The sequence below is a fragment of the Macaca mulatta genome, chromosome 16 (genome assembly GCF_049350105.2).
Source record: "Macaca mulatta isolate MMU2019108-1 chromosome 16, T2T-MMU8v2.0, whole genome shotgun sequence".
Classification (NCBI taxonomy): domain Eukaryota; kingdom Metazoa; phylum Chordata; class Mammalia; order Primates; family Cercopithecidae; genus Macaca; species Macaca mulatta.
In genome coordinates, this window is record NC_133421.1 from 85995631 (window position 1) to 86020000 (window position 24370).

Consider the following 24370-nt stretch of genomic DNA (forward strand, 5'->3'; position numbering starts at 1 on the left):
GAAACAGAAACTCTTAGCAGCGAATCCCTAACAATATTTATCTTCCCAATCTCTTCTGCCCCTTCCCCAATCTGCTTAAACTCCTAGTTCTTTTCCTACCCCCACAATTCTCAAACACAGACCTGAAGATCAAACCCTAATCCAAAAGATGGAAGCTCAGCACATATAAACAAATTTGGGGCCAGCTATGGTGGCTCACACCTGTAATCCCGGCGCTTTGGGAGGCTGAGGCAGGAGGATTACTTTAGTCCAGGAGTTCAAGACCGGCCTGGGCAACATAGTGAGATCTCATCTCTACTAAAAATTCAAAAATTAGTCAGGCATGGTGGTGTGTGCCTGTAGTCCCAGCTACTCAAGAGGCTGAGGCAAGAGGATCGCTTGAGGTTACAGTGAGCCATGATCATGTCACTCTAGCCCTATCTAACAACCACCACCAAATTTTGGGCTTTAAAGGGCTACAACTGAGAAACAGTATCTCTGCAGAAACACTCACTGTTTATTATTTGTTTTTATTTGGTAGAGATGGAGTCTGTGCTATGTTGCCCAAGCTGGTGTTGAACTCCTGGCCTCAAGTTATCCTCCTGTCTCGGCCTCCCAAAGTGCTGGGACTATAGGTGTAAGCCACCCCAACCCCAGACTCCACCCCTACTGCCACCCATTGTTTTTTTAAAACGTGGTAGAAATTAAAGCTTCATCTTAGCTTTCGTGACAAGCCAGAGGAAAAAAAAGGAAATTAAAGCTTCAGTTAGGTCAACCGATTTAACAAGAAAAAATTCTTGGCTTGGGATATTGGTCACTGAGGAAGTCTCACTTTTTTCCTTGCATATTTCCTTGCATATCATATTTATGGTACATAAATCTTGGCTTCCATCTTCAGAGAGCAAAGTCTTTGGTCTAAAAACTAAGAAAAGACTGCTCGATCCTTGCGGTGGGTAGTGATTAGAAGAGCGCAGGACGCGGGTTCTTAGGGTGCAAGTAACGTTCTGTTAATTGATCTGGGTGTTCACTTGGTGAAAAGTCTGGGAGCTGTACCTGCGACATCGCACTTTCCTAATGTACGTTATGTCTCAATAAAAGATTTTTTTGAAAAATTGGGCTGCTTGAAAGTTATTTTTAAAAATTACATGCTTTTGAGACTTGAGCAGCTGCAAAGACTCTGTTTTCTATTTTGATCATTCTGTTTCTCGAGATGACCACATCTTTCAGAGGAAATGAGTCAAAGCCACTCTGTCTTGCTTTTCCAGCTGAGCATGTTCTGTTTCAATGAAGTAATGAATGAACTTGGCCGCACCACCCCCAAGCCTACAACAGCAAACAGAGGGCCCTCGGCCAATCAGCAGGCACTCTGGGTTTTCAAGTTGAGTTCAAACAGGACCAACGGAGGCCAATCAGCGCGCGCGGCCCCGCCCCGAACGCCCGGCCGTGACCAACCACGAGGCCGGATGAGCCAAAACACAGCGGCCGGCCAATGCTGGGGAGCCCCACGGCGCCGAGCTCCGCCAATGGGCGCGGCCGGGCGAAAAGAGAAACAGTGAGGGCCCCACAGGCCGCAGGATTCGAATCGAACGTCCTTACGGGAGCCGGGCGCTGGCGGAGCGGCGCCCCGGCCAATCAGCGGCGGTCCCCGAACGTTGGGCCGGCCCAGCCCCGCCCCGCGCTGTTGTTTGTGGTGTCGGCCGGGCTGCGGGAGCCGAACCACAACATTCGCCGGGCGGGCGGCGGCGGAGCGGGCGGCGGAGCGGGCGGCGGAGCGGCGGCGGCGGCGGCGGTGAGCGCGAGCCCCGGAGCCCTGGGCGGCCGGCCTCCCGCGCCCGCGCAGCCCCGCGTCTGCGTCCGGCCGGAGCCGCCGGGCCCCGCGCCGCGCCATGTCGGTGAACATGGACGAGCTGCGGCACCAGGTCATGATCAATCAGTTCGTGCTGGCCGCGGGCTGCGCGGCCGACCAGGCGAAGCAGCTGCTGCAGGCCGCCCACTGGCAGTTCGAGGTGCGAACCTGGCTGCCGCGGGGCCGGGCCGCGGGGGTCGGAGACGCCGGGCGGCGGCGGGGGCGGGGAGCGCTCCTGTCGTTGGCCCGGAAGGCGATCGGCGCCCGCTAGCGGGTCTTAAGCAGGACCGGGGCTGGGGCCGGGACCGGCTCCCCCTGCACGTGGGGCAGCCGAGGGTCGGGGGCCGCGGACCGGGCGCGGAGGCGGGGGGAGCCGGTGGGGGGCCCGGCCGCTGCGTTTCCTGCCTCCGCCGGGCCCGCGGTGTCACTGCCCTGTTTGTCCGCAGACCGCGCTGAGCACGTTCTTCCAAGAAACCAACATTCCCAACAGCCACCACCACCACCAGATGGTAAGCGGCGGCGGGCAGGGGCGCGGGCCGGGGCCGCTGTCAGCGCGACGGTGACAGCCATGTTGCCGGGGAGCGCCGCGCCGCGAATGTAAACAAAGAGCCAAAATGTCTTCCAGGAAAGAGCGGCTCCCGGGCCGGCGCTGGCGCCTCCAACTTTGAGGCCCGCCTCCCGGGCTGCTGCTGCTTGGCCTCGGGACTGGTGCCCGGCACTGGTCCCTGGGGGGAAGGGGTGCCAGTGTTGGGGGTAGGAGGGAGGGGGAGAAGGCCGGGGGCCTGGCGAGGAGCTCAGGAGCTGGGGGACCCCAGAGCCAGGGGATGAGGAGGGGGCTCGGGTGATGCCCGGACGTCTGGGACACTGGGAAGCCCGTGCGAAGGGCCCAGGGAGGGCGCTGGGGGTGCTTGCGTTTATAGGGACCCCCTCGTGCTGTTGAGTGGTTTTCCCCTCCCCCTCCACACACACACGCCCAGCGCTACAGGGAACAGGAAAGGCATGAATCCACCCTGGCTCAGGAAGCCGGGCTCTAGCCACAAAGATCTGTTCACCCTTCCGAAGCCCAAGGGGACTGGGAAGTTGGAAGGACATACATCCCCCAAGCCAGGAGGACACACAGATTTTGGCCCAAGATAAGGCCAGGAGTGTGTCTTTAATTTCTGTGTTGAGTTCTACCAGCCCAGCACACCGAGAAGTGGTCCGGGTCTGGATTTGCTTTCTTTATCATTCTGGCCCAGACCTGAGCTGCCCTCCTGGCCATGGGGTACCCTGCTTTCTTAGAGGCCCAGGACATCCCTCCTCTACCCTTCCCTGCTAGTTACCTATTGGACCTGCTGGGGGAGGAGGGGCTGGGCTCAGCGATAGGGATCTTAAAACATTGTTCCCCAGGAGAGCTGTTGTGGCTTCTAGGTACATTTTTGGGATTTTTAACACTTGGTGCCCTTGCCTTTGGCTCTCTGTTTTCATCTAGTCACAGAGGACAAGTAGAGGGGTCTGTCTTGATCTTTTTAACTAGTTTTTCTCAGAATGGCTGATGCTGTATATAAATCAAGCAAAAATGGCATTTGAGTATGATGGGAGCGTGGTACTGGCCACAGGGCTCTTAGAAACCCCAGAGGGTTTCATCTCCAGGAGACACGCTCCCCTGCACTTGACCATGAGAAGTGGCCAAGCACCCGCCTGTGCTTGAGCCTCGGAGCTCCCTGCCATCTCCTGTCAGAGGATCCTTGAGGTGTCCTCTCACCAGCTGTGGCCATCCCAAAAAGCTCAGAACTTCCAGATACTACAGCCATTCTGAGGGGCTGAGAACAGGGAGGCTCCCCAGGAAGAGCTGCTATGGCATCCTGTTTAGTTCCTATTGCCCCTCCTCTGCAAATCCCAAGGAGATGGTAAGTCTCTTTTGAAGCATCCCTCAAGGAAAGCAGCAGGTTTTGTAACACACATGACCAGCGTGTCCATCAGTGCCCAAGTCTGAGTGCCTTAGCGGCACAGCGGAGGATACCATCCCTGCTCTCGGAAAGTTCGTGGTTTCTCTTTTTTTTTTTTTCTAATTTTGATTTTGAGAAAGGCGGGGGCAGGAGAAGTCTCTCTGTGTGGCCCAGGCTGGTCTCAAACTCCTGGCCTCAAGCTATCCTCCCACCTCAGCCTCCCAAAGTGCTGGGATTATAGGAGTGAGCCACCGCACCCAGCTGGCAATTTCTTTTCTATTTTTTTTTCTTTTTCTATTTTTTTTTTTTTTGAGATGGAGATTTACTCTTATTGACTAGGCTGGAGTACAGTGATGTGATCTTGGCTCACTGCAACCTTCACCTCCCAGGTTCAAGCTATTCTCCTGCCTCAGCCTCCCAAGTAGCTGGGATTACAGGCACACGCCACCACACCTGGCTAATTTTGTATTTTTAGTAGAGATGGGGTTTCTCCAGGTTGGTCAGGCTAGTCTCGAACTCCCAACCTCAGGTGGCCCATCTGCCTCAGCCTCCCAAAGTGCAGGGATTACAGGCATGAGCCACCGCGCCTGGCCTGGCAATTTCTTTTAGACAAAGTAAGTCAAAGGAAAAAGATTAAAAGCAAAAAACAAAACAAAACAAAAAAACACTAGAGACTAGTAACAGCAAAATGGCAAAACCAGAAGTCATGAGTAACTGATAAATGATTGTCGCATACATTACTGTAGATTCCCATAGTTGGAACCTTCCCAGTTGATAAGGAGGGTTTCCCAGTTGGAAGTAGAGAAAGGCACCACAGACTTTAAGTGGGAGGACAAGGCGGGTGCAGGGGACACTGGGTTCTCTTGAGAACTGGCCGAGGGGGCGCATCTGGTTCAAAACTCCGATTTTACAAAAGCAGAGAGAACCTCCAGAGAGGTTCAGGAACTTGCCCAAGCTCACACAGGCAGGCCGACACAGGCCTGCCAGCCATCATCCCTGCTGTTCTCTCGTGGCTGTTTGAGGAGACAGGCCTCGCTGGCTCAGGGAACTGGGGAAGTCGGTCACGATGCTGTGATGCAATTGGCCTCCACCCCCACCCTTCATTCATTGTTTCCTGCTGCCGAGAAGCCGTCCCCAGAGGCGGGGGGGGGGGGGGGGGGGGGGGGGGGGGGGGGGCAGGGAGTCGTGGAGGGAGGAGGGGAAAGGTCTGGGTGGGGCCAGGCCTCTGCATTGAGTCCTTCAGCCTCCCCTGAGGGCCCCTAGAAAGGCAAGGGTCAGAGCTCCCTTGGTGCCTTGGGTGCTGACATGGTGTGGGGCTCAGTGGACAGGGTGTGCGAGTGGCCCCCTTCAATGTAGCTTACACCCCCCAACGCACAGCCCCCGGTTTCTGGCTGTGAAAGCTCCCTCTTTTTTTTTGAGATGGAGTTTTGCTCTGCCACCCAGGCTGGAGTGCAGTGACGCAAACTGGGCTCACTACAACCTCCACCTCCCGGGTTCAAGTGATTCTCCTGCCTCAGCCTCCCAAGTAGCTGGGATTACAGACACCCATCACCACACCCAGCTAATTTTTGTATTTTTAATAGAGACGGGGTTTCACCATGTTGGTCAGGCTGGTCTTGAACTCCTAACCTCAGGTGATCCTCCCACCTCAGCCTCCCAAAGTGCTGGGATTACAGACGTGAGCCACTGTGCCTTGCCAACGCTCCCTCTTTCAAGGTGAAGAGCCCTCAAGTCTTGTTCCCCTGACTCCTGTGCTTGGGGGAGGGGCCAGTGTTGCTAAAATGAGGAGAAATTCGAAGAAGGACTCCTGTAGCTTCCTGGGAAAGGGAGAAAGCAGCTTTGAGGTCCCAGTCAGTTTTGTGTGGTCTTGTTCTCTGTGTTGCCTCTTGCCCATGCTGCTGGCGAGGTACTCCTGGATGGCACTCCAGCCCCTGCCCCCAGGGTAGTGGCAGAAGACAGCAGATGGGGGACTGTAGCTACCCCCAGGAAGAGGACTGAGGGGCTGGACAGACTGAGAAACTGCCAGCCTGCAGCCAAGGGCAGGCCAGCTGTGTGTTCGGCCTGAGGCTCCAGACACAGGACACTGAAATCCCTGATTTCTGTCCTCAGGGGGCCCAGATATAAAGGGGCTCTTGACTCTGTCTGTGCAGTGTGGCCCAGTAGATGTTAAGAACTTGGGCCTGCAGACTTGGGAGCTGGGGAGGTCCGTCTTCTCAACTTGCCCTCTGTTGTGGGTGCATTTTCGGGCAACTGACTTCTGGGCCTCAGTTTCCTAATTTGTCATAAAGAGAGGATAATTGAAGCCATTAAGTATCATTGTTAAAAGATAAGGGAGGCTGACCGGGCGCGGTGGCTCAAGCCTGTAATCCCAGCACTTTGGGAGGCCGAGGCGGGTGGATCACAAGGTCAGGAGATCGAGACTATCCTGGCTAACATGGTGAAACCCCGTCTCTACTAAAAATACAAAAAACTAGCCGGGTGTGGTGGCGGGCGCCTGTAGTCCCAGCTACTTGGGAGGCTGAGGCAGAAGAATGGCGTAAACCCGGGAGGCGGAGCTTGCAGTGAGCGGAGATCGCGCCACTGCACTCCAGCCTGAGAGACACAGCGAGACTCCGTCTCAAAAAAAAAAAAAAAAAGATAAGGGAGGCAAAGCCTTCAAGGCCTGGTGGCTGTCACCCTTAGTATGGTGTGAACCCATCCACCAAGGTGGTTTAACTTTTCCAGAGTTGGCACAGGAGGGAGAGCCTCCCCGCTGGCCGCTCTCCCTTGCCCAGCAGCCTGGGAGCATCTGAGGGTGGCTGGTGGGGCAGCCAGCTGCTCTCCCTGGCCAGGGAAGGCGCGGAGCAGCGGTGTCCTGGGCTGCCCCCTGCCCTCTCACTTGAATCTGACACCTTAGCTCCTGGGTGCAATTAACCATTCACTTTGGATGTTCCTCAGGGTGTCATTTCGTGAAACACTGTTGGTTTTGATAAGGTTCTTGGGTTTTGTTTGTATTGGCTCAGGGAGAGGGCGCTTTTGTCCTATGGAAGCTGCTTGTGCAAAAATGAATGAAGCTGAAAAATGGGAGTAAAGGAGTGGCTGACCTGGGTAAGCCCCATCCAGTGGCTCGGGGACCCTCGAGGCAGCCTCCCCACACCCGTGTTCTCTCCCCGCAGATGTGCACTCCCAGCAACACCCCTGCCACGCCGCCCAACTTCCCCGACGCGCTGGCCATGTTCTCCAAGCTCCGCGCCTCCGAGGGCCTGCAGAGCAGCAACAGCCCCATGACAGCAGCAGCCTGCTCCCCACCTGCAAACTTCAGCCCCTTCTGGGCCTCGTCCCCACCCAGCCACCAGGCACCCTGGATCCCACCCTCCTCCCCCACCACCTTCCACCACCTCCACCGCCCACAGCCCACGTGGCCCCCAGGAGCACAGCAGGGGGGCACCCAGCAGAAAGCCATGGCGGCCATGGACGGCCAGAGATGAGACTGGACGCCGCCGGGCGCTGGGCTGGAGCTGGGGCAGCCCAGGGTTGTGGGGACACAGGAGGGTCAGGGAGGGGGGAGCCGGGGAGGGCAGGGGGTTTCCCGAAGATCGCACTGGAAGATTTTATAAAAGAATTTTTGTGGGTGGGGGGGATAGTAAACTTCCTGGACCACTTGGGTCCTTCAGGAGTTTTTCAGGCAAGTTTTTCCTCTGTTTTTAATATATAACTATAATATATATGAATATATAAATATAACTAATGTGCGTGAGAATGGGCCTGGCACACCTGCGGTGCTCGGGGCTAGGGCTGCCATGCTGCAGAGCCGATGGAGTGATGTTGTGGCACAAGGTGTCTCAGCTGCCTCGTTTAACAGCCATGCCTTCTGGAATCTGGAAGCGGACCCCACTCCCACAGTCACCGGGGCAGCCACATAGCGGCTGCAGGTCCCGGGAGGGCCTGAAGCCAAAGTTGTGGAAGGCCCTCTTGGTATCAGGGCTCTCTCTCCCCATGGCCTCTTCCCCACCTCTGATTGCTGGTTGTGGCCCCATAGCTCTTGTCACCTGTCTCCTGCTGAATGCAGGGCTGATGTGGCACTGAGGAGCTGACTTAGGTCAAAGGTCAGGCTCTGCCCAGCAGGGGACTTGACTGCCCTGGGCGCCCTGCCCCTCCCACTGCGGAGAGCCTGCCTTTGGGTTTAGTTCCTAAATCAGAATCCCATCTCACCAGGGTGAAATTTAATTTAAAAACTTAAAAAGAGACTTTTCTAACTTCCCTGGTTTGTGGTGCTTTTATTTCCGTTGGTGGGAAAAGCAGTCTCCTCAGAAGGGGTGGTGGGGGTCTCTTGCCATTGGGCCGGTCTGGATGTTTTTTACTGGGGGGTGGTCACACCAGGGGCTCTTGACAGCATGGTCCAGGTTGGTGTGGGGATGGGGAGGGGCCGGGGTCCATCCTGAGTTGCTGTGACCGTCCCTTCTTGGCCCCATCGGTGTAGCCCCCACCCACAGAGTCCTAGGGAGGAGCGCTGGAAGTCATTTCCATCTGCAGTGGGGAGAGCTTCCTTCTAGCTGGGGGCCTCCTGATGGCCCCCCAGGCCCTCCCAGGAGGCATCTTCCAGCTGGGCTCATCTCTGATATTCCTCCCCTCAGCTTCCCAGGGCAGTATGTCCGTTTGGGTCGAGGGCCATGACCCAAAGGTCAGTTAAGGCTGGCGGGTCCCCAGAGGGGCCTGCTTCCATTCCCCCTTACCCACAGCCCCGTAGGTGTCAGCATGGGACACGGCTACCAGTTCCTGGCCTAGCAGCTCGTCCTCAGCTGGTCCTGAGGCGCGGGAGGTCAGCTGCGTGGGGAGCCTGTCCACCTGGCTAATGGGGGTGATGGCCGCATGGCTGGGATTCCTCCTCCAGCCCTGCCCTTTGCCGCCACACACTGTCCAGGCAGCCCCTTCCTGTCCTGTCCTCCTGCCTCGCCCTCTGCTGGGGTCTGCAGGGCCCAAGTCCTGCTGGAACACAGGCAGGACAAGGGTTCTGGAGGTTCAGGCCGGAAGTGAAGTGAAAGTCAAGAGGGGCCAGGCCCGGCACCCACCGCATCCTGCCTCCCGGCCTCCTCGGGCCCCTCACACGGTGGGGCAGCCCCTCCTCCAATGGAGCGGAACGGCGGGCCCCACTGCCCCTCCACCCCTGCGTGACACGGACATACTTGGAAGCTGGGTTCGTCCTTTCAGTTTTGTTTCCTGGTTGGAAACCCCTGAGACTCCTCCCCCTCCCCCCGCCCCTGCCCACCTGTGCTTTCCCAGGCTGGAAGGGGCAGCCCCTCTCAGCACGTGGGTGGTTAGGCTGTGACGTCCCCAGGCCGCCTGGGCCAGAGCCGGGGTCCACCCAGGTGTGGGCTATGCCAGGTGCGGGAATGGTGGGGGTTGGCCTGGCTGGCTTAGGGAATGTCGCTCCGGGCCCTTCTGTGGGTGTGGGGAAGGCCTGGGTGAGGAGGGCTGGGCTGTGCCTCCCTGCCAAGCTGGTGAATTTGGCTTCTAGACCCGGGAAACTGAGCCGACCTTCTGACATTTCACAGCCAGGGTGGGGCCGAGAGCAACAGGAGCCCAGCTGGAGCCGGGGAGGGGCGGCCCTGCCTCTACCTCCTGCCTGGGGAGAAAGGGGCTGGGGTCCAGGGCTGCCTGCTGTCTGAGCAGCTCCTCTCTTCTGTCCAGCTCTGAGCATGACATCATTACGTGAAGACTCCCTGGGTCTCCGCAGAACAGGCCAGGAGGAAGCGCCCACCCAACCCAGCCAAGCCTGCCCCACTTTGCCCACACCGGGGTCAGGGGCAGAAGCGTTTTTCTGGGCTGTTTGTCGCCACATTTTCCTTTCCTGTGTGATTTTGTCTCCTCACACCCCAAAGCAGGCCTCTTGCCCCAGACATCCCTTTCCCATACTGGGGAGATGGGAACTGGGGGTGGGGGGAGCCCCGTTCTCAACTCTGAGCACTTCCTTTTCTCTGAGGGGGGAGCCTCTGAGGCAGAAAGGCTTTGGTGACTTCAGGGCTTTATAAACCTCAGGGTGGGGGGCCACTCTCATCTACTGGGGGACCCCTAGAATCTGGCTGGAGTCCAAGCTCAGGAGGTCAGGGGACTCCCTGGTCCCAGGAGCTTCCCGTGGGTTGCAGCAGTGATGGGGGCTCATCTCTAGCAGTTGCTGCACCGGCTGGAGCCCAGTCCCACCTGCACGCCTCTGTCCCTTCACCTGCCAAGACCTTTAGTGAGTCCCCTTGCCTGCAAGTGTCGGAGCTAGGGCAGAGGGAAGCAAATCACGACAAGCGACAAGCACCGGGCTCGCACCACCTCTCCACCCACCACCTGGGTGTCTTTTTCTAGGAGGGGAACGGGGAAACTGTATCACAGCCATGGCAGCCCCTGGTCTGAGCTTTCAGGCCCCGGCTGTCTCTGCAGCAGCCCACTCAAGGGAGAGCAGCAGAGGGCGGCAAACAGAAACCTGCCCAGCCTCCAGCCATTGGCACTGCTTCCCTGGAATCCCACACCAGGGGTCAGGAACCACCCTGAGCCAGCAGCAAGAGCGCAGCAGGCAGCTGCCACCCTCACGCCCAGAGTGCTGGACACTGACAGCTCGGGCCCCAGCCCCCCAGGCTAGAAGGCAGGTCTAGGGCCAGAAGGCAGAGCACCCCGGGTCTAGCCGAGGCCAGGAGAGAGCTGGTTGGGTGAGCGTTGGCCCAGCTGGTCCCAGGCCCAGGAGTCTCCCTGTCCCCAGTGCAGTGTCCAGCTCTCCCGAAGCCCTGGCGCCCTTGGAGAACGGAAGCTGAGGACTCACTTTCAGGCTACAAACCAGATCCACTGTCCAAGAGAAGGTCTACTGAGTGGGCAGGCCTGGGGGTGGTCTGGAGGCACGTGGGGGGGCTGCCTGGCCAGCAGCGGGTACTTCCCCTTCCCTCCATCTTCCTGAGCCAGGACTGTCAGAGAAGACTCGCCGCACCTAAACTTCCTCCTGAACATTTATTTACACCTCCGCTCACTGAGCAGTGCTGGACCGTGGCCCCCGCGTGGGCTCCTCGAGCCCCTCCCCAGGAGGCATGTCCATGTGCCTCTCCAGCCCCCTGTTTGCCACCGTGGCAGAGCTGGGTGGGTGGGCTGTGTTCGGCTGGGAGAGACGGCCCTCGGAGGAAGGTCTGGCTTTCTGTTGATGCGAAGAAACTGCAAGACAGAGGGGCTGAGGTTGCTCAACACATTTCCCAAACCCACCAGGGGTCACCGCAGCCTGCCCAAAGCCCAGGGAGGTTGACAGCAGTTCTGTTCACCAGGCCGGGCTGACACAGGCTGGAGGGGAGCTGCCGGGGCCGGGGGGCACGGTGCAGGCCCATCTGAGCTCCTAAGCAGTCGTGAAGCACCCTTCATGATCTTTGTGAATGAAAAATAAGCAAACGTGTCCTTCTGCAGGGGCCAGGAGCTGCCTCTTTGGTACTGTTTCCTGTTAATACGGACACTAGACACCCACACCGATAGGCACAGGAATTTTCCCGAGACTACCAGTCCCTCTCTCCTGCTTCCAGAGCATTTTCAGTGCCCTTAGAGTAGACACTGGGAGAAGTGAGCTAAGTATTCCCAAGAAAACAGAGTTCTGGGAGCCAGGGTGACAGTTCTGTGCTCACCGTCCACCACTGAGACCTGTCCTTCCCAGAACAGCCTCTGGGCCAGAGGGCTTGGCTTTGAACTCCCGCTCTGCCGCTTCCAGGCTGTGTGACCCGGAGCAAGGACCTTCACCTCTCCGTGCCTCAGTTTTCTCAGCTGTAAGTGGTGCTAACGATGGTCCCTACCTCTTAGTGCTGGTACGTGGATTAAAAGTGGTTCATCCGTCCGTATAAAGCTCCTAAACTACCTGGCCTGTGGGGGGCCCTAGATGATGGCGAGGTGCCATGACCACCACAGCCAGTTATTCTGTTGTGATTTCCTCCTCCCTCAGCCACATGCCCTCACTGAGGGCTGGAGTGATGCTGGAGAGCATCTAGCTGAGGGGCAGGGGAGGGTGCAGGCTCTGGGCGGGGGGTCCCTGAACCTCCCGCAGGCATTCACAAGGAATGTGGGTGCATACTGTTTTACAGGAGGAAGGTCGGCAGCTTTCACTAGATTCTCAGGGGGGCCCTAACTCCAAGCAGCACTAACCCAGCACCCCCTTGATGACAGATGAGGAAACTGAGGTCTGGAGAGGGGACAGCCCTTGTCAAGAGTGACCTTGCCCAGGGTCACTTGGCAGTGATCCAGCCTCCTGGTTGCAGGGCCTTGTATGGCCCCGTAGCTTGGGGGTCCACAGCTCCCTGACCTTCAGGCCCAACTTAGCTCCTGGGGAGATCAAGGACCCAAGGGATCTTCCAGGCCGGGCGGCAGAGAGAGGTTCCTCCATGACAGGGTCAGGGGCCTCTTGGGGTCCCAGGCATGGCCTGTGCCCAGAAGCCACCATGCAGAGGCCAGGCGCATGAGCTCCATGACAGCGCACGTGAGCAGGGCAAGGGCATGGACCTGGAGCCAGAGATGTGGGTGGCGACCCTGTCCCTATTTCATCTTCTGTGGAATGGGACAGTAACAGCACCTACCCACCTCCCAGAAGGGGCACGAATCACTCAGTCACTCAGGGTCCTCTTTTCCACACCCAGCTTTCTCTTTTCTACACCTCCTTCAGCTCCCAGGCCCTCCCCTCTCCGGGGAGATAAAGGTATGGCCCTACATGGCAGGAAAGGGGGCCGGCAGGGCCAGCAGGGAGGCCTGGCAGGATGCCCCACCCAGAGGGAACCTACCTGAGATGTTGCCAGCTGACATCTGGGCACTCTGTGGCCGGGAGGGCAGGTGGCCATTGCCGCTGAGGGATGGCGGCCTGTGCACGTGGGGCCTGGGCTGCTGGGACTTGCGCTTTGAGGTCCCTGAGCCTGATGGGGGCAGGAGGGAAGGGTCAGTGCTGAGGCAGCGGTAAGAGCTCTGTGGGAACCCCTGGGCGTGGGGAGAGGGCTGCAGGGCTGCTGGTCATGGCCAGCCTCAGCTGAGTGGGGTCCTCGTCATTCTGAATTTGTGGCTATGCCCCAGAGAAGCAGTCTTCATTCATTCTCGTGGCCACCCACCCAACCCACCCACTCACACAGAGGAGTGTGCAGGGGAGGACCTGCACATGTCAGCCCTGTGCCAGGTGAGGGGTGAGTTCTGACCTGGGGTTTCCAGGGCAGGAGGGGAGGCATCTAGAAAGGCGCATACACAGCTAAATGCATGATGGGAAGTGACCAACAGCAGGTTTCGGGCGTTGCCACGGGAGGCGGGCATTCGGGGGCTGAAGTGGTGGGGCTCAACAGAGGGCACTGTGCTGAGTTTTGAAGGAGGAGGAGGCCCTGATGATGCCGTGGACAGAGGCCAAGACAGGAGAGCCCAGCAGTGCAGCCGGGATGGAGGCTGGCAAGAAAACACGGGGCCACCCCATCCCAGCTGATGGCTGAGGCTGGACAGCTGTCCTCCACCTGTGAACATTTACCTGGTGGCTTCTCGAGAGACCTGAACATTTGGAGTGAGGGGAGTGGAGAAGGAAGACACCCAGGGTCCAGTGGCCCATAAAAGTGCCAGGCCCCACAATGGATGCACACCCTGTTGGACCCGAGTGCGGCGCCTGGGGGCCTCTGGACTCCACTCACTGTCTTTGCTGAGGATGCCCGGCAGCCTCGTGTCCATCCGTCCCTTGTAAATGTGGCCATCCAGGCCCAAGATGTCCACCTCATCACGCTGTAGAAGTGGACAGATACCATCACCATTGTAGCGGCCACAGCCCCCTGGCCCTGGCCCATCCACACAGGCCTGAAGCACAGAGCACTGTGGTCTCAGAACCCTCCTGGGGGGCTCTGGGAGCCCCTTGGGGACCCGGGCATGGCCTGTGCCCAGCAGCCACCATGCAGAGGCCAGGTGCACGAGCTCCATGACAGCGCACGTGAGCAGGGCAAGGTCATGGACCCGGAGCCAGAGATGTGGGTGGCAACCCTGTCCCTATTTCATCTTCTGTGGAATGGGACAGTAACAGCACCTACCCACCTCCCAGAAGGGGCACAAATCACTCAGTCACTCAGGCTTTCTCTTTTCCACACCTCCTTCGGCTTTCTCTTCCCACCTCCACTAGGGTGGAGCGAGAAGGTAGAGGGAGATGAAATGGTATCTGGGGCATGGTTGGAGGCCTGGGAGGCCGGAATGCTGCTGGGCAGGCAGGCAGCCGGGATAAATCTTTCTTCCCAGAAAAGGGTAAGAACCTGAGGCTTTCACTGGGTCTGATTAAGGAATTGCCTCAAGGCAGAGGGCTGGCTGAGATGACTTCTGGTGGCTTTAGAGAATGACTGTGAGGAATCTGGAGCCGTGTCAGGGCCTCCCTCCCTGGTGGCTCCAGGCAGAGCCCTGACCTTCATGGCAATCTGGATCTCTTCGGTGGGATACAGGCCCCGGGGTAGGTGCTGCGGGCGGCTTCGGTGGTAGGGGTAGGTGAGGGTGTGGCTGCCCCCGCAGCGCCGGGGCACAGTTGAGTAGGTGTAATCGGCCATATCTGTCACCCTGTGATGAAAACAGGATGGAGTCATTGGGAGAAGACTGCCAGGGATGTGGCCTGGGACTCACCCACGATGGGGCTGACCAGAGGGAAGTGGGGCAGCTTCTCTTCAGGGGCTGCTGGGAGGCAGGGCAGCCGGGGCCCAGGAACAGGTGGGCGGGGGCAGAGCAGCTGCGAGGCCGGGCCACCCCAGTGACTGTGCACATGGACAGGTGTGCACACACACCCATACACTCACACACATACACACGTACTCATACACACAGTCTCACACACACATACACACAGGTCCTCACACACATGTACATACGAAGATACGTACTCACGCGCATACTCATACACATGCACACACACATACACACACATACTCCTACACACGTACCCATACATGCACACACATAAACACCCACTCACACACACGCACTCATACACACCCTTACACACACTCATACACTGACACCCATAGACACATGGCTTACACACATTACACACTGACACCCCTCGCCCACACTTTCACACACACACACACTCCCTTTTCTTCCCCAGCAGTGGGGCAAGGCATTTGTCTGCACAGCCGTGCATGGGCAGAAGCCAAGCCTGGTCGCTGGGCACCTGCTCCCCATGGCCTCGCCCCTCTCCTGTACCGTTTGTAGCAGGGGGAGCCCAGGCACTGGGAGTGCAGCAGCTCGCGGATTATCTGGCTGCTGGCCTTGGTGGAGCCCCCGAAGTGGATCTGCACCTTCTCGATATTCATCAGCATCTTGGAGTGCATGGAGCGCAGGCGCCCCACGCTCTGCTCCATCTGCGCCAGGTCACCCCGAGGGAAAGCACTGCCCAGCTTGAGGCTGCAGGGTGTGAGCAGAACAGAGGGAGGGTTGGCCCATGGAGGGGGCCTTGACCTTGTGTAAGCCGAATCCTTCAGTTCCGGGTCCCTTTTGTGCAGGACCCAGCTAGTCTCATGGGCTCTTGGCCGAGGGTGGGGGTCGCTGGGCAGCTTGACCCCTCAGCAGTAGCCCTTTCCACAGCATCTGAGGGCCAGACTTGCCGGGAAGGCTTTCCTCAGATGGGAAAGTGCAGGCCAGCCAAATGGACGAAAGCCCTGCTGCCTGCAGGTGGAGGAGCTGAGGGCCTCCCCGGGCCTTCCCATTTCGGCGCACCTGGCCCCGCATACCTGGAACCCGTAGGGCTTCAAAGAGCAGCCTGAAGTCCTCTGAACTATGAACTCCCATCCTTCGGAGAAGGGGAGCAGCAGAGAGGCGGGCAGGAGCCGGAGGGAGCATGAGATGCCCACCGCCAGCCTCCTTCGTTGGCTGAGCCCACCCTCCGGCTGAGCTATGCAGGACCCTCCCCCGACCGCTCTAATCCCGGGGTTGCTGAGACAGCTGAAGGCTGGGGAAGAGGTCGAGAAGTAGAGGAGCTCTCAGAGGCAGCTGGTGACCTTGACAAAGTCCCACCGTAACTCCCAAAGGCAGGTGTGACTAGGTCTGCCTCCTACTCTCATGCCCTGGGAACTGCCAGGGAGCTAGTTCAGAAATTGGCCTGCGGCCCCCACTGTCCCACTCCAAGGAGGAGGCTCTCCACACTATGCCACAGCGCTGCCTTCTGTCACGTTCCGCCGGGCCCTCCGGAGTCACCCCTGTCCTCTGCCTTCCCCATCCAGAGCCCTGGCCCCAGACCCTGCTGGTCCCATACTTGCGGCTATGCTGCCGGACCTGCTCCAGTTCAAACACCGTGTAGGGGCGGATGGAATGGTGGCCAGGTAGGCCTGGACCCACGGGGGTCACAGGGATGGCACTGGGCAGGGACAGAGGGAGAAGGGACGAGTCAGAGTGGGACAAGTCCTGTCCCCCAAATCCACCTGCCTAAAGAACCTTCCCACCGCCCCCGGCCTGGGAGGGAGCAAGGGCTGAAAGTAGACACATGAAAGAAAGGTGGACACAGGTGGAGAAGGGAGGAGACACAGCCCTGCCGTGCAAGGCCGTGTGCCAGCGGTGTGGGCACTCACTGTCCGGTCACAGGTGTCTCCAAGGGCCGGTCACATGAAAGGCAGTGGAAATGTGCCAGGAGCTGCCTGTTAGGAATGGGACGTACACGCAGGGTGAGTGCTCTGCCCAGAAGTCCCAGAAGGGCTTGCAACCCTGCAGGCCAGGCAGGCTGGAAGCTCAGCCCACCAGGGTGCAGATCTTGTCCCTGCTCCCCGAGAATCCATCTGCTCCCACCTCCGGGCTCACATCCCAGACCTCCCTGCCCTAACCCAAAGCCAGCAGGCTTCCTTGGGCCCCTGAGGGTGCCCTGTGCAAGTCTCGGGGGCCCCCTGGCGGCCACGAATGGGAATCCTGGAATTCAAGCCTACCATGGGCCAGGTCCTATAGGCCAGGCCCCCAGGAGCTGTCTCAGCTCTGGGTATTGAGGACCTCTCCCTGTCCCAAAGGCCCAGCTTAGCTCAGCCAAACCCAGAGAGCCTTAAGCCTCCCCTCCTCCCTTTCTCTGCTGTAATACGAAGGGGCCTGAGCTAGAAAAGTGTTTCAAGCTCTTAAAATTCTGTCCCTCCAACCATGGGACAGTCCTGGGCAGGATCCGCTGCGTGCCGGCAGGAGCTCTTTGTCCGGGGACCCCCAGCCCCCTCTGCCCTCACCCTCCGAAGAGCGTGCCAGCTTCCTCCCCTGCCTCCCAGGTGTCACCTCCGCATGGCAGCCGCCTCGTCTGCCTGGTAGAGTGGGGGGCGCTCCCTGAGCTGCTGTCGCAGTGATTTCCACCGATCCTCCAGCAACTGCTTCACTGGGTCCAGCTCCAGGCGGTCCAGCTGTGGCAGGGAAAGGGGGCCCAGGGGACCTCTAAGGAAGCAGGTAGGGGGCTGACCCAGGAGAAGGTGGTGCTGTCCCAATCCTGGAGGCAGGGCTGTGGGATGGAGAGCCCCGCCATGCCCCTGCCTTACCTTGTTGTCCATCTCTGTGAGCAGCTTGTCCAGCATCTTCTGCCAGTCCTGCTCCTGCCCGCTCATCTTGGCCACCAGCTCCTGCATCATGTGGTTCAGCTGCTCCGTGGTGGCATCAAACTGGATACGGCTCACTTTGGTGGCCAGAGCACTCTTGTCGGCTTTCTGCCCAGAGACAGACAGAGGTCCCCGCATCTGGGAGATGGCCATGGAGGGGCCCCATTCCCTGGGGGTGTCAACCCCTAACACCAGGCAGGTTTCTGAGCGCCCACACTCCTCTTGCCATCTTCCCTCCACTCAGTCTCTCAAAGAACAGCCGGCGAGACTGCCCTGGGACACAGCGTGGCCCCTGGGGCCTGGCACCCACCACATCAATCTCCATCTCCAGGTGCTCCCTGTTGGCCTTTTCCTTTTCGAGCTTCTCCAGACCCTGGTACAGCATCTGGGGAGGCCAAGTGAACAGAGGAAAAAAGAGCCAGCAGCTACGGGGCTGCGGCACCACACTGAGCCCCGGCCCCATCCCGGCCACCCTGCGGCCACTCACAGCAATGTCCTTCTGTTTCTGCCGATGGTCCTCGATGAGGTTGCTGGTGGTGATGTTAAGCTTCTCGCAGTCGCCCTGCACCTGCAGGATGGCACTCTGCACGCGGCCCAGCAGCTCCTCGTCCTGCGGCAGGAGGGATGGGAAGGCTCTCGGAGGCTGCTGGCGCGATCCTACCCCCTGCTGCCTTAGTATTGCTGCCCCCAGGTAAGTTGGCCCTTAAAACATCTCCAAGGCTGGGAGCGGTGGCTCATGCCTGTAATCCTGGCACTTTGGGAAGCTGGGGCGAGGCAAGAGGATCACTTGAGCCCAGGAGTTCGAGAACAGCCTGGGCAACATAGGGAGACCCTGTCTCAAAAACAACAATGGGGCCGGGCGCAGTGGCTCAAGCCTGTAATCCCAGCACTTTGGGAGGCCAAGACAGGCGGATCACGAGGTCAGGAGATCGAGACCATCCTGGCTAACACGGTGAAACCCTGTCTCTACCAAAAAAATACAAAAAAATTAGCCGGGCGAGGTGGCGGGCACCTGTGGTCCCAGCTACTTGGGAGGCTGAGGCAAGAGAATGGCCTAAACCCGGGAGGCGGAGCTTGCGATGAGCTGAGATACAGCCACTGCACTCCAGCCTGGGTGACAGAGCAAGACTCTGTCTCAAAAAAAAAAAAAAAAAAAAAAGGAAAACAATTTCCCACTAACAGTGCAGGAGGCCCTCTGCCTGCCCTTTCTGGGTGTCCACCCCCACAGGACACAAGCGTCAGTCACCTACATCCCCACGGACTAGCCTCGGGACCCTGGCTTGCCAGTGGGGGGTCAGTAGAGGTGACGGAGGCTCAGGAGTGATGTGCTGTCCCAGGGCACTGGAGAGCTGGGCTGCACGCTTTATTCTCCCCTGTGCTCCTGGCCCAAATCTGAGTCCCTCAGCCCAAGAGGCAGGACCCAGGACTTGTGGCTGTGCCCACCCCCACCAGCAAGCCTGCCCTTTGGAGGGAAATTGAGAAGGGGTCGGAAGACCCGTGTGCCAGGGAGCCAACATCTCCTACAGTTGGGCCTGTGTTTCCAGGGCACACGAAGGGCACTGATCTGTCCTCAGCCAGCATGTGCTGTCCCACCCCATCAAGCCAGCTCTTCCCCATGGTCTCCTATCCCCAAAGCTAGTTCTGCTGCTACCCTTGCTGTGGACCTGCAGAAAGACCAGGGACTCTTGTGGGATCTGGCTAAAGGGCTCCACCATGGAGAGCTGACCTTGAGGTCCAAACACCCGCCCCACTTCCGTGGGTCTGCAGCAGGGTGACCCTCCCCTGTGGGGCCATGTCCAGTTGCAGCAGGAGGGAGGCGAGCAGAGCCCCACCTGTCTCTGAAGCTTGGCCTTCTTGGAGGGTCGGGAGACGACCAGGCTGTTGACCATGTCTTGGAGTTGCTCATAGCGCTGCACCAGCATGCTGACCTGATGGCCCACATCCAGGCTGCAGGCTGGACAGGTGGCCTCAGGGTCGATCTGGCCAGGAGCCAAGGTGTGGGCCTTGTGCGGGGCCATGCTCATGGACAGGAGTGTGGAGGAGGAGGTCAGCATGCTCTCAATGATCATCCTGAGCTTGTCCAACTGCATGCAGGAGAGACGGCAGCAGCAGGGCAGTGAGGCCAGTCATGGCCACGTTCTGCCCATGCTGGCACTGCTCCTAGCCTGTGTGCCTCTTCCCTGTTGCGCCCTGGGCAGTTGCTGCATCCTCAGTGCCTCCCAGAGCATGTGCCATCATCGGCATCTATCCAGTAAACGGTGAGTAGAGAGAGTTCTCCGGGAGCACAGTGTCAATGCTGAGCCAAGCCCTTGCCAGAGGAAGGCCTCTGGAGCTTTCTCCAGCCAGCCCACCGGCTTGGCTTAGTGTGAGAACATCTCTTCTTTAGCTAAATCGTAAAGTGCTGCTGCCAGTTAGCTGGGCCGTAAACATACAGAGGACCCTAATGACACACAGGCCCCGCCCCGGGATCTGGGGCTGTGAGGTGTGGGGCTTGCACATGCTCCTGCTCACATGCCGGGGGAACGGACATGCTCCGTCCAAAAAGAGAGGCTGGGCCAACCTAGGCTCCTCTCTTGGGAGTGGGTAATGGAGCAGAAAGGACTCTGCAGGGCTGGGGCAGCCACTGTGGAGCACGAAGGAGAGCAAGGTGGATGGAGAGTGGAACGCGAGAGAGACATGGGGGCTCAGAGGATGGGTCAGGAGAGGGACACGGGTACCCACAAAAGCAGATGCAGAGGGACAGGCGGACATGCCCTTCTCCCATGGCCTGGAAGTTCCCTTTTCCTCCACTCCCTACAGCTGCACATCCCCAGGGCAGCACCCTCTTGTGTGGGCTCACAGCGATGCTGCCACTTAAAACCAGAAGAGCCTGCCCGGAGGCAGGCACCTCTGAGGGCCCCAGATGCAGAGGGACCGGCCAGTTCTCTCTGGAAAAGTGGAAGAGGCCTCCCAGAAACATGGGCATTTCAGTGGAGTCTTAAGACTAAGCCACAGCTATCTGTGTAAAGAACAGCAGGAAAGATAAGAGTGCGTTCAGAGAGAGGCAGGAGGCCAAGGTGGCTAAAGATGCAGCATGTAGAAGCAGGGGCCTCCAAAAAAAGCCTGCAAAAGGAGGCTAGGCCAGCCCAACAGGAAGTGGATTCTCTCCTGAGTGTGGTCCTGGGACAGCCAGACATGAGCTTGGACTGACAGGTGACTCTTAAACACTCCCAGCTGCTCTTCGGGCAGGACACCTGGCCTGGGGTCATGACATGATGCACACCACAGTTCCAGCAACTTGGGAGCCTGGAATGTGGCTCAAAGCACAAAGTGGGCAGGCACGTGGCTCACACCTGTAATCCGAGCACTTTGGGAGGCCAAGGTGGGTGGATCACCTGAGGTCAGGAGTTCAAGACCAGCCTGACCAACATGGTGAACCCCATCTCTACTAAAAATACAAAAATTAGCCAGGTGTGCTGGCAGGCACCTGTAACCTCAGCTGCTTGGGAGGCTGAGGCAGGAGAATCACTTGAACCCGGGAGACAGAGGTTTCAGTGAGCTGAAATTATGCCATTAGACTCCAGCCCGGGCAACAAGAGCGAAACTCTGTCTCAAAAAAAAAAAAAAAAAAAAAGTGGGGTGCAGTGGCTCATGCCTATAATCCAAGCACTTTGGGAGGCAGAGGCAGGTGAATGACCTGAGGTCAGGAGTTCAAGACCGGCCTGACCAATGTGGTGAAACCCCGTCTCTACTAAAAATCCAAAAAAAATTAGCTGGGCGTGGCAGTGCGCACCTGTAGTCCCAGCTACCCAGGAGTCCGAGACAGGAGAATCACTTGAACCCAGGAGGTGGAGATGCAGTGAGCTGAGATGGTGCCACTGCACTCCAGCCTGGGCAACAGAGCAAAACTCTTTCTCAAGAAAAAAAAAAAATGCACAAAGAGGTTCCTGACATGAACCCCCTTGGCCCAGTGGCTTTTCCTAGGTGGTCCTTCTGTGGGCACTCAGAGGGCTGCTGCTGGTTCAGACACTCCTTAGTGAGAAAATGACCAAGAATTGCATTGCAAGGCTTAAAGGCAGACACTGTCAAGAAAATGAAAAGATGACCCACAGAATGGGAGAAAATATTTGCAAGTCATCTATCAAATAAGAGCCTAGCATCCAGAACATGTAAAGAACTCTTTCAACTCAATAATAAAATGACAAATAATTCACCTGAAAAAATGGATGAAGGATTTGAACAGATATGTATATTTTATCTCTAAAGAAAGTATACAGAGGCCAGGCGCGGTGGCTCAAGCCTGTAATCCCAGCACTTTGGGAGGCCGAGATGGGCGGATCACGAGGTCAGGAGATCGAGACCATCCTGGCTAACACGGTGAAACCCCGTCTCTACTAAAAATACAAAAAAAACTAGCCGGGCGAAGTGGCGGGTGCCTATAGTCCCAGCTACTCGGGAGGCTGAGGCAGGAGAATGGCGTGAACCTGGGAGGCGGAGCTTTCAGTGAGCTGAGATCCGGCCACTGAACTCCAGCCTGGGCGACAGAGCATGACTCTGTCTCAAAAAAAAAAAAAAAAAAAAAGAAAGTATACAAATGGCCAAAAAGCACACGAAAAGATGCTCAGCATCTTTGGTCACTAGGGAAATGCAAATCAAAACTCTAATGCGATCCCACCTCACACCCACTAGGGTGGCTAAAATTTTTTTTTTTTTTTTTTGAGACAGGGTCTTGCTGTCACCCAGGCTGGCATCCAGTGGCACGATCATGGCTCACTGCAACCTCCGCCTCCCAGGTTCAAGTGATTCTCCTGCCTCAGCCTCCCAAGAAGCTGGGATTACAGGTGTGCACAACCACACCCAGCTATTTTCTGTTTTTGTTTTTGTTTTTTTGAGATGGAGTCTCACCTCACCCTGTCACCCAGGCTGGAGTACAGTGGTGTGATCTCTGCTCACTGCAACCTCCGCCCCCCGGATTCAAGCAATTCTCCTGCTTCAGCCTCCAGAGTAGCTGGGATTACAGGCACGCGCCACCATGCCCGGCTAATTTTTGTATTTTTTTAGTAGAGATGGGGTTTCACCATGTTGGTCAGGCTGGTCTCGAACTCCTGACCTCGTGATCCGCCCATCTCGGCCTCCCAAAGTGCTGGGATTACAGGCGTGAGCCACCACACCCGGCCTATTTTCTGTATTTTTAGTAGAGATGGGGTTTCACATTGTTGGCCAGGCTGCTCTCCAACTCCTGACCTCAAGTGATCTACCTGCCTTGTCCTCCCAAAGTGCTGGGATTACAGGTGTGAGTCACCGCATCTGGCCCCACACAAAAACTTATACATGAGGCCAGTCCAGCACTTTGGGAGACTGAGGCGGGTGGATCACCTGAGGTTAGGAGTTCGAGACAAGCCTGGCCAACATGGTGAAACCCCATCTCTCCTAAAAATACAAAATTACCTAGGCGTGGTAGCGGGCACCTGTAATCCCAGCTACTTGGGAGGCTGAGGCAAGAGAATCACTTGAACCCAGGAGTTGGAGATTGCAGTGAGCCAAGATCACGCCATTGCCCTCCAGCCTGGATAACAAGAGCAAAACTCCATCTCCAAAAACAAAACAAAACAACAACAACAAAAAAACAACTTATTATGGCCAGGTGCAGTGGCTCACGCCTATAATCCCAGCACTTTGGGAGGCTGAGGTGGGCAGATCACAAGGTCAGGAGATCAAGACCATCCTGGCTAATGCGGTGAAACCCCGTCTCTACTAAAAATATTTTTTAAAATTATCCAGGCATGGTGGTGGGCACCTGTAGTCCCAGCTACTGGGGAGGCTGAGGCAGGAGAATGGTGTGAACCCAGGAGGCGGAGCTTGCAGTGAGCCAAGATCGAGTCACTGCATTCCAGTCTGAGTGACACAGTGAGACTCCGTCTCAAAAAAAAAAAAAAACTTATACATGAATGTGCACAGCAGCATTATTCATAATAGCCAAAGGATGGAAACGACCCAGATGTCTTTCAACTGATGACTAGATAAACAAATTGGGGCACAGACACAGAATGGAATGCTATGAAGCCAGAAAAAAGAATGGAGTATTGACACATGCTACAACGTGGATGAGCCTTGAAAACATCATGCTAAGTGCAAGAAGCCAGATACAAAAGTCGTATGTTGTATGATTCCATTTATATGAAATGTCCAGAATAGACAAATCCATAGTGGCAGAAAGCAGATTCATGGTTGTCAGGGGCTGAGGGATAGAAGGGCATGGGGAGAGATTGCTAAGAGTCACAGGGTTTCTTTCTGGGGTGATTAAATGTTTTGGAATTAGATTGTGGTGATAGCTGCACAACTTTGTGAATGTACTAAAAACTACCTTATTCAATTTAAAAGGGTGAATGTATTGATATATGAATTATATCATAAAGAAGATAGGCAAAGATCGTGACCAGCTTGGCCAAGATGGTGAAACCCCATCTCTACCAAAAATACAAAAATTAGCTGAGCGTGGTAGCACATGCCTGTAGTCCTGGCTACTCAGGATGCTTAGGCAGGAGAATCGCTTGAACCTGGGAGGCAGAGGTTGCAGTGAGCCAAGATCGCGACACTGCACTCCAGCCTGGACGACAAGAGTGAAATTCCATCTCAAAAAAAAAAAAAAAGAAAGAAAGAAAGATAGGGAAAGATCGAATGGGAGGTAGACAGGTGTTGTAAGGGTTCCTTTCCCTTGCCACTTGCCCCTGTGGACTCAGAGCTGGCTTTGGATAAGGAGGGATCTGGATCCTGGACACATTCGCCATGGCCCCCCCACCCCCTGCCCACACCACACACACACACACACACACACACACACGCATACACACACACACAGACACACAGACACACACACCACACACCACACACCACACACACACCATACACACACACACATACACACACCACACACACACACGCATACACACACACACACACACACACACACCCCACACACCCACACACCACACACACACCATACACACACACACAGACACACACACACCACACACACACCCCACACACACACCATACACACACACCACACACACACCACACACACACCACACATACACACAGACACACACACCACACACACA

At 57.2% G+C, this 24370-nt stretch overlaps 2 protein-coding genes across 4 annotated transcripts in view; one reads left to right on the forward strand and one right to left on the reverse strand.

Annotated features, from left to right (window-relative positions):
• The window catches only part of UBALD2 (UBA like domain containing 2), a 258780-nt gene extending 250788 nt beyond the window's left edge, over positions 1 to 7992 (forward strand). The window contains exons 2-4 of one of the 2 annotated variants that reach the window (XM_077972933.1): positions 1856 to 1985; positions 2272 to 2334; positions 6909 to 7492. In XM_077972933.1, the coding sequence (XP_077829059.1) occupies positions 1866 to 1985; positions 2272 to 2334; positions 6909 to 7220 (495 nt within the window). In that variant the 5' untranslated portion in view covers positions 1856 to 1865 and the 3' untranslated portion in view covers positions 7221 to 7492. Of the gene's footprint in view, positions 1 to 1659; positions 1986 to 2271; positions 2335 to 6908 lie in introns of those variants that run through there. The other variant, XM_015120431.2, reaches the window with a different exon arrangement.
• A 2707-nt stretch (positions 7993 to 10699) lies between these two features.
• The window catches only part of QRICH2 (glutamine rich 2), a 42823-nt gene continuing 29152 nt past the window's right edge, over positions 10700 to 24370 (reverse strand). For both annotated transcript variants that reach the window (XM_077972829.1, XM_077972830.1), the window contains 12 exons: positions 19103 to 19354; positions 17758 to 17880; positions 17581 to 17655; positions 17214 to 17378; positions 16960 to 17081; positions 16284 to 16349; positions 15971 to 16072; positions 14923 to 15123; positions 14136 to 14283; positions 13386 to 13473; positions 12510 to 12638; positions 10700 to 10914 (listed from right to left, as the gene is read on the reverse strand). In XM_077972829.1, coding sequence (XP_077828955.1) covers positions 10733 to 10914; positions 12510 to 12638; positions 13386 to 13473; positions 14136 to 14283; positions 14923 to 15123; positions 15971 to 16072; positions 16284 to 16349; positions 16960 to 17081; positions 17214 to 17378; positions 17581 to 17655; positions 17758 to 17880; positions 19103 to 19354 — 1653 coding nt within the window. In that variant the 3' untranslated portion in view covers positions 10700 to 10732. The remainder of the gene's footprint in view (positions 10915 to 12509; positions 12639 to 13385; positions 13474 to 14135; positions 14284 to 14922; positions 15124 to 15970; positions 16073 to 16283; positions 16350 to 16959; positions 17082 to 17213; positions 17379 to 17580; positions 17656 to 17757; positions 17881 to 19102; positions 19355 to 24370) is intronic.